General features: G+C 34.8%; 1 protein-coding gene across 1 annotated transcript; it reads right to left on the bottom strand.

Annotated features, from left to right (window-relative positions):
- Positions 1 to 1,532: 1,532 nt before the first annotated feature.
- LOC144432552 (transmembrane protein 39A-like) lies at positions 1,533 to 9,428 on the bottom strand. Its single transcript, XM_078120789.1, has 8 exons — positions 9,235 to 9,428; positions 7,332 to 7,551; positions 6,664 to 6,747; positions 6,209 to 6,363; positions 4,922 to 5,216; positions 3,952 to 4,136; positions 3,359 to 3,479; positions 1,533 to 2,941 (listed from the first exon to the last, which is right to left on the bottom strand). The coding sequence occupies exons 1-8, from the start codon at positions 9,336 to 9,338 to the stop codon at positions 2,726 to 2,728; spliced, it is 1,380 nt and encodes a 459-aa protein (XP_077976915.1). The 5' UTR covers positions 9,339 to 9,428; the 3' UTR covers positions 1,533 to 2,725.
- Positions 9,429 to 9,655: the final 227 nt, after the last annotated feature.

Here is a 9,655-nt window from a genome sequence, read left to right as displayed (position 1 = left end):
AGACACAGACCATATACACGTATACACATATATAGTCTTATGAAAAATCTAAACACAATTAGATATTTTCATGGACGTTTATTATATAAATGTTCATGTAGTATTTAATAACATTCTAAAAATAGGAAAATCCCACTGCTTCAAGTTGAAATTTGAAAAGACACAACAAATATTAAAAAATTAAAAAATTCCTGTCAAAAACAAACTGAATGTGAAGCATGTTAGGGGTACATAGGAATACTAATATTGTAGTTGTGGTGTAGCAGTTTAAAGATGTAGAGCGACTCTTTTTATGAGTTCTTGTTGATTTTCCTCAATATATCAATTTGACAATTTTCTCAATCTGATTAAAATCTGATGTAGATGTCGGCTAATCGTTCATTGTTATTTTACCTTCGTTATTTTGCCTGAATTGACCTTCTTTGTACATATTTACATTTTTTAGCCTGACCTACAATTGTAGAGGAGGCGATCAGGCTAAAAATGTAAACATGTACTACGAAGGTCAATTCAAGCTAAATAACTAAGGTAAAAAAGCAATGAATGATTAGCTGACATCTACATCAGATTTTAATCAGATTGCATTTTTCTCTACATATAAAATTCTTCATCTTTCCAAAATCCCAATGTCATATCTTTTAAAAATACTTTTCCCTATTTTTCTATTCACAAAATGTTGCGTCTTTCCATATTGAATCCATCCCAATTTGCTTATCAAAATATCAAGTCCTCATCTTTGCATGACATCTTTCAATAATATATCAACTTACTCCTAATTTCTCTATTCACCAATTTCACCTTTTTTGATAATATATCCATTCCTCATCTTCGCAGCTACATTTATAAAATTGGAAATACACACACACTTTCACCTTATGAACAGATCAAGTCAGATAATTTGCTTGAAAATGTATTTGACCTTTATTGACAAAGAGTAAGATACATTGTACACTGAAAGTCAAGGTAAGATACACCGTACACCGTCCTGAAAGTCAAGGTAACTAATACTAAAGTATACAGTCATTGCCAGCCATCAGCAGATCCTGCAACAATCATTACAATGGCAGCCAGTTGACTTGAAACAAAACATTGCCTGTCTGAACAAAAATCTTACAAACATTGTGACATTTTATTCTCTGGTTCAACAAAAATCTTACATTTGAGATTTAGCAATGTTTATAAGATAATTGTCAGGTGACACAATAAACTGTAGTAACATTATAGTCTGAATTGGGTTGCCATGGTGTTTTCTCTCATAGGGCACAGTGTGTTTAAGTATAGACACATTTCAACTCTAGACTAACAATACCAGAGACTACAATCACACATACATACACACACACACACACACACACACACACACACACACACACACACACACACACACACACACACAAATGCATGCACAATGCACGCGCACGCACACACACTGACACACACACACACAAATGCCTGCACAATGCACGTGCGCACAACCACACACTGACACACACACACACACACACACACACACACACACACACACACACACACACACACACACACACACACACACAGTAGGATCGTTTACCCAGTCACATTGAAAAGTGATGAGCATTGCTCTTCTTTCACAGTGCAGTAGAAACTGGCTTCTGCCGATAAATATACACAATCATGGATTTGATGGTTTCAGTTATTTACTTTCCAACTGATAATCAGCATGATTACTTGTTTGCTTCTACATCTCAACTGTGTATGGCACCCCTACAATAATTTGGAGTTGTCCGAGGGTGTCTAAGAAATGTCATTTCCTATTTAATAGTGAAACACCAAAGCAACCCTGTGTGTATTGCAACGGGATATTTGTTTAGCCAGACAACAATTTGTTTCAACTGAACTGTCTTCCATTGTAAATAATGAAATCAAACCTTATCACATTCAGTCAAAATACAAAGTTAACAACATTGAAACTAAAATCGCCTCAAGTATACACTGACTGATTCATTTAGTCCTAGTATTTTAGAGTTGATACTACCCCAGAAATCAAACTATGGTCATCATAAGATAGAAACAAACTAAAACTAGTGGTGTAACATGTTGATATCAAACATAGAGGGCAACGATCGTGTTAGTGGTGATTTGATTTGATTTTGTTGTGGATTAGTAACACAGTTTTTTTCAGTTGTTTTTCATTTCCTCACTATTTCTTTTCTTTATAGTGAATATTCTGTTTCTTTATTGACTGAAAACAGACACTATGCCATTTTTTCTATTCTAAATGAAAACACTTCAAATTGAACCATCACTATCATGATTGCTGCCACCTGTTCTCACACTTAGGCGTCTCTGAGAGTGAGTCCCCCTCCCCCTCGAGTGGCACCACATTTAACTGATTCCGAGTTTCCACAACCTTGATTACAGGGGGGTCCACATGACCAAAGTGTCGATAAGACCCTCTTATATAATAAATCCAACAACAATAATTTTAGTTTGTGTCTATCTTAGTTTGCCGATCGCTTGATTTCTGTAGTTATACATCCCTACTTTCTAAGGTAGATCACAGACTGGGTTTGAATAGAACACATTGAGGCATGTTTAGCAAAAAAGAGATTAAAATAGACTGTGTGATCTGAAAGTGACACCAATACACTAAATGTCATAGGTGATAGAAACAAAATGCATTCATATAAGTATGTGATATAAACATAAAATGTACTTAGTTTATCTTTTACTTTTAAATAAAATTTTACTTTTCTTCCTTACAAGAATACACTCTGCTTAGCACAAAGCGATCTCTGAGCAGTTTAAAGATTATGTAATAGTTTGAAAACAACATGAGTGATAAAGTTATAATATGATTCCAGAATGTCGACCGTAGTAACAAATACAGCTGGTAAAATATCAGAAGAAACTGTAAGATTATCAACCAGTTGAGCAGCCGTAGTGGTTTGTGAAACATGAACTGTAAAAAAGACAAGAAATAGATATAACATTAGCAACATGACATACATGTATGTATGTGAGATGTATGAAGGCATGTGTGCGTGCATGCGTGCATGTGTGTGTGTATGTATGTATGTATGTGTGTGTATATGTATGTATGGATCTGTGCGTGCATGTGTAACAGTATGCATGCATATGTTGGTGTGTGTATGTGTGTTTCTGAGTGTGCATATATGTATGGATATGTGTGCGTGCATGTGTATGCATGCATATGTCGATGTGCGTGTGTGTGTGTGTGTGCATGTGAGTGCATATATGTATGGATGTGTGTTTGTATAAGTGTGTGTGTGTGTGTGTGTATGTGTGTGTGTGTGTGTGTGTGTGTGTGTGTGTGTGATGGTCATCTACCAAATAAATGCAGTATATCTCTACTTACATAAAATCTTGCGTGTGAACTGTCAGCTGGATAGGCAACATTTTGTGGTCCCATTGCTTTGTATAGGCCTTTATTATACCGCACTAATACTCCTTGTGGCCACACTGTCATGTCAGACCAGCTGATAGAGAAAACAAAATGGTTGTAAATAAATATTATCATACAAGCTCATACTATGCTAGGGAGTCATGTACCTTACACATACCTCAGGAAATCTATGACTGTACCTCAAGTACATGTATTTATTTATTTATTTATTTATTTCACCTTTGCATCGGTACAAAAAGAACTATAAAATAGAATTAAATATAGACAGCAAACAAGTACATGTGACAATACAAAATCAAACAAAATCAACATGAAACATAAAATGACACGCCCCTGTCTTATTAAATCGCTTATTTAATACACCAATATCTATAAGTGTCTCACCCTCGTGTTTCTTTTATCCCACAGTGATCTTATAAATGTTTTTGTGTAAAGTTCTGGAAGCATATGTCAATATGTACAAAAGTGTACATGTATATCTCAAAGTCTTTTGAAATTAGTTATATCAATTAAGCCTATTGAAATGAATCCAAGTATACACTTACACATGTTGTGGTGTGTTACTGTATCCATGGTCAATCTTCTGCCATTTACCAAGATGAAGGGCACATCGATGTAACACATCACAATATTTTGACGGCATGAAGTGAGCAGTAAACATTACAAAGGAATTTAACCAGACAAAGCCAATATGTTGACATGACCACCAAACGTCAAAGTATAAAGTATTCTGAAAGAAAGAGATTATAACGATATTGATGTATAGAAATTGTAAGAGAAGTATTATTGTAAGAGAAGTGTTATTTTGAGATGATGACTACCAGTAAAATGCTGGTATTTCAAGTACTCTTGTCTTGGATTGACATACAGTATGTATCAATCAATCAATCAATCAATCAATCAATCAATCAAAAGATTTTACATAGCGCCAAAACCCAGTATGTGTACATTTACAAAATAAAGTTGTATGGAACTGAATGGAAGTCAGAAGTTTGAGATGAAAAGTTAGAAGGCTGTCTTGTGTCTTGATGTAACTCTTTAAATTCATCAACAGTATAAATATGTTACAATAAGGGAATAATAAGAAAATTTAATCCACAGATGTCAATTTAATTTCTTTTCAATCATGATTAGCTATAAATCTGCAGGAAAGAAGGCTGGCTCCTTGGCATAATTGTGGATGTGTATTGTTTCCACTACATAGCTACTACATAGCTGTTTGTTTGTATTTGTACATTATTGCCTATGTTCTAATGTTTACTTGCACTGGTGTGCATGACTACTTATAGTATTTGCACTGCAGTGCAGTGCAATACTGAAAACATTATTACATACTAGTACCCATATTGCATACCCATATTGCATATATGCTTGCAGTGCTTCCTGCTGCAGCTGCAGAGAACACCACAAGCACTCAATACAAATACTCAATTATGTCATACTTTCCCTTGCCCATCATGAGGTTCTGTCATTTTATAATTTAGTAACCTCGGTATAACTATAGTAAATCTTTACCTGAACAAAACACACTGGTACAAAACCTACATAGTAGGCACACACCATGGAGTTAAATAAAATTTGTTTAATTCTGGCATTAAAATCACATCTTAAGTAGTCGGCTTCATAGCGAATAGAGTCTGGTGATAATGTACATTTATGGTATGGCAAGATGACATCACTTAGTTCTCTGACGGCTTTCAATTGTTGACTTTCTTCCTTGGCTTGTTTGGAGTCACAGCTTGATGACGACTGACTCATCATTTTGTTGGGTTCAAGGGTTGATCCATATAGCAAGAAATAAGACACAAGTCTGTATAGAGAGAAAGTGGTATAACAGTGAGATTAGTTTCCGTAAGTATACATGTATGACTGATTACGACTTACAGGTATGTCAAGAATAGTACAATTTAGAATGACTTACAGGTATGCTAAGAACAAAATAATGTAGAAAGACTTACAGGTATGCTAAGAACAAAATAATGTAGAAAGACTTACGGGTATGCTAAGAACATAATATTGTAGAAAGACTTACAGGTATGCTAAGAACATAATAATGTAGAAAGACTTACAGGTATGCTAAGAACATAATAATGTAGAAAGACTTACAGGTATGCTAAGAACATAATAATGTAGAAAGACTTACAGGTATGCCAAGAACATAATAATGTAGAAAGACTTACAGGTATGCTAAGAACATAATAATGTAGAAAGACTTACAGGTATGCTAAGAACATAATAATGTAGAAAGACTTACAGGTATGCTAAGAACATAATAATGTAGAAAGACAGGTATGCTAAGAACATAATAATGTAGAAAGACTTATGGTACGCTAAGAACATAGTAATGTAAAAAGACTTACAGGTGTGCCAAGAACATAATAATGTAGAAAGACTTACGGGTATGGTAAGAACATAATAATGTAGAAAGACTTACAGGTATGCTAAGAACATAATAATGTAGAAAGACTTACAGGTATGCTAAGAACATAATAATGTAGAAAGACTTACAGGTATGCTAAAAAGAGTACATTTCAGAAAGACTTATGTATGCTAAGAACACAATAATGTAAGCAAACTTACGCGTATGCTAAGAACATAATAATGTAAGCAAACTTACAGGTATGCTAAGAACATAATAATGTAAGCAAACTTACGGGTATGCTAAGAACATTAAAATGTAAGCAAACTTACGGGTATGCTAAGAACATAATAATGTAAGCAAACTTACGGGTATGCAAAGAACATTATAATGTAAGCAAACTTACGGGTATGCTAAGAACATAATAATGTAAGCAAACTTACGGGTATGCTAAGAAGAGTAAATTGAGTACTGAGTTGTTCAAGAACATGTTGACAAGAGTCCATATCAATGTGGCCAGTAACATCATGATGACGGTACATTTCAAAATCTGTGCAACCCAAAACATGACTGCTTTTACTTCTAATGAACTGTAAAACTGGCAAAAAAAAGAGAATGCACAGTATTAATGCACAAAATACTGATAATAAATTTATGACTGATGTTGCAGATATACTATCGAGATTGATTGATTGACATTTACAAAATGCAAATACAAAATTTCTGTTTACTTTTTAGTCATCTTGCCATACAAAATATACTTCAATAATTAACAATATCTCTGAAGCTATGGAGTGGTCATTGATGCAAGAGATTGTTCTTTCTTAGTTACAATGATTGTTTTCTGGTCTACCAGCACTAAAACAAACATACATGTATATATTTGCTACTATCTTACCTCTCGTACCATTTTCCAAACCAATCTCCTTGTCAGTATCACCACAATGAAGACAACCAAATGCAAGTCTATCAAATAAAAGTTCTGAAACAACACAAAAATTAACATCACTGATGAGGATCAATCAGCAATTGTTTTCCTCAAATACAAACTACAGAGTGTGATCAGTGGTTTCACTAAGGTTTGGCAGCATGCATAAAAGAGGGAAATATAGGAAAACTTACATACTTTGAACCATAATTTTATTTGGGAACTTTTGCAAAACACATTGGGAACTCAGTACATGTTACTTAATGAAAGCATTGGTATGTAATCCTGGTAACATTTCAGTACTTATGCAATAGATGTGAAAATGGTCAAGGCTTAATGGATTATTAGCAATTTAGAATGTGCTAGCTGATCTTTCTTCTACTTTTAGCATATTCCTTTTCTCTGGTGACTCAATGTTTGTTTTGGTCAAATCTTTCCAAAACAACTGACCTGGTCATTTCCTCTCTATGATTAAGTTTTTTGGATTTCCTAAAATCATCTTTTGAACTTGAATTTTCAAAGCAAAATAATTGAATTTTCTATGAATTACAATGTCTAAAATGGGTGGGGGTGGGGGGTTATTTGGGGACGATGAAGCTGGTGTGTCACATTGGTATGTTTCAGATATTACTACTAACCAGTGCAGTGTTGGCTGGAGAGTGTGGCAACCACCAAACAGTTCTATAGATGTTGATATACTGTAAAAATAATGCCATAACCAGATAGAAGAAGACAGTCATTTCAAAGAATAGATTGTTGTCAGTTGGCAGGTCTGGGATTTGTTGATGCTTTATTGGAGTAATTGTGATAAGTGTTGTTGTTACAGGAGCATTACCAATCACCATATTGGGACCATTCCTGTAAATAAGACATACATATTGTAATGTATTAGTAAGTTTTTCTAGAGTGCATTTACATAACTTAGAATATATAAAAATAATGTAACACAGTTGAAAAGTACAATGTAAGACACTACTGCATCATGAATATAAATTAACTTTTAGTTATATTCTAATTCCAAATTGTACTGATTCATCAACTGTTTGACACTTTGTACTTGGATAGTGTTATCACATTTATTATTTACGGTGTATTTACAGAAACCAAGTCATTAAGGGTTATACACAATGTACATTACAATTATTCATTCGATTTCATTCATTACCAATTTTACAAAGCAATAAACAACATAGACAAACCAAGTCCAAGGTAACAACAATGAAGTACACAAACTTTCAAAAGTTGCTTGTGTTGTAGATTTTGAATTTGACTTAACATTTTTACTGCTATACCTGATTCTGAATGTTTGTTACTGCAACACCTGATCATCAATACAACAGTTACTGCTACACCTGATTCTGAATGTTTGTTACTGCAACACCTGATTCTAAATGTTTGTTACTGCAACACCTGATTCTGAATGTTTGTTACTGCTATACCTGATTCTGAATGTTTGTTACTGCTACACCTGATTTTGAAAGTTTGTTACTGCTACACCTGATCATCAATACAACAGTTACTGCTACACCTGATTCTGAATGTTTGTTACTGCTACACCTGATTCTGAATGTTTGTTACTGCTACATCTGATTTTGAAAGTTTGTTACTGCTACACCTGATCATCAATACAACAGTTACTGCTACACCTGATTCTGAATGTTTGTTACTGCTACACCTGATTCTGAATGTTTGTTACTGCTACATCTGATTTTGAAAGTTTGTTACTGCTACACCTGATCATCAACACAATAGTTACTGCAACACCTCATCCTCAATACCACTGTTGTTACTGCAACACTTGATTCTGAATGCAAGTTACTGCTACAATTGCTCCTCAATGCAGTTATGGCAACAACCAATTCTCAATGTCAGTTACTGCAACATCTGACCCTAAATTTGTAAATTACTGCAACACCTGATCCTCAATACCAGTTGTTACTACAAGTACAATACTAGATTCTGAATGCAATAGTTATTGCAACACCTGATCGTCAATGCAGCTGTTACTGCAACACCCCAGTCCTGATCCTTAATGCCAGAGCATGGTGGCATACACCTCCATGACCAGAGTTACTGCAACACCTGATCAAGAATTGTAAATTACACCTTACCCTAAATGCCAGTTAATTACTGCAACAGCTGATCCTAAACAGTTTACTGCTAAATACCCACTGCTACAGTTACTGCAATATCTGACCCTAAATTGTACAGTTAATGCAATAACTTATCCTCAGTGTTACAGTTACTGCAACCATTCATGCTGCAACACTTGATCCTCCAAGCTAGTGACACTGCTGCAACTGGTTTCAACATATGCTGTATGGTTTTATCAACATAATATATTGACTGAATACTTCCTGTTTCTCGCTAGGTTGCCATCTTAGAAGAATTCACAGTCCAATCTACTGCATAGATATACTACCTTCCACTAGGGGAACGTTTCAGTTATAGCACAGTCCATTTATTATAAGACAAGTGGAAGTTCCCCTTTTCGGAATACAACAACAACAAACACAATGAACGCGTCGAACGACTACTCACCTCTGCCGAAGAGTAGCACTTTGAGAACCTCCAAGGGTTTGCACTGGCGGTGGAACAGTTCGGGTGATGGGCGGTCTCCCGGGTCCTCGACGTCCCCCTGGCATTTTATAAATACGACCTCTACTAATACACTAATAGTTATTGAAATATCATCGTAATATTTCGAAGTTGACAGCCAAATGAACCTGTGGCTTTTCACAACTTCCGGAAACGTGTGGAATGCTGGGTAATTGAAATATCACTTTATTTTCACTTTAAATTATGTATTTTTTTTTCAAAAGTTATCATAAATTTCATCACTATAGCAAATAACGTTAACAGCTTTGAACTGTCAAACACATAACAAACATGAGGAAACTATGCATAAGGTCACAGACCTCATAGCCGAGGTCGATCGGTCGATCGCACACGTAAACAGTGC

Source organism: Glandiceps talaboti, chromosome 3 (genome assembly GCF_964340395.1).
Source record: "Glandiceps talaboti chromosome 3, keGlaTala1.1, whole genome shotgun sequence".
Lineage (NCBI taxonomy): Eukaryota > Metazoa > Hemichordata > Enteropneusta > Spengelidae > Glandiceps > Glandiceps talaboti.
Note: the sequence above shows the minus strand (reverse complement) of the source record. Positions and strands in the feature narration are given on the sequence as shown.

Excerpts from the sequence above, each read along its gene's own strand:
- LOC144432552 (XM_078120789.1), bottom strand. The coding sequence starts at position 9,338 with ATGCCAGGGGGACGTCGAGGACCCGGGAGACCGCCCATCACCCGAACT. Across the intron at positions 6,364-6,663 it reads TTTGGAAAATGGTACGAGAG|TTTTACAGTTCATTAGAAGT; the intron begins GTAAGATAGTAG and ends TTTTTTTGCCAG. Across the intron at positions 3,480-3,951 it reads AGTAACACACCACAACATGT|CTGGTCTGACATGACAGTGT; the intron begins GTAAGTGTATAC and ends TTTCTCTATCAG.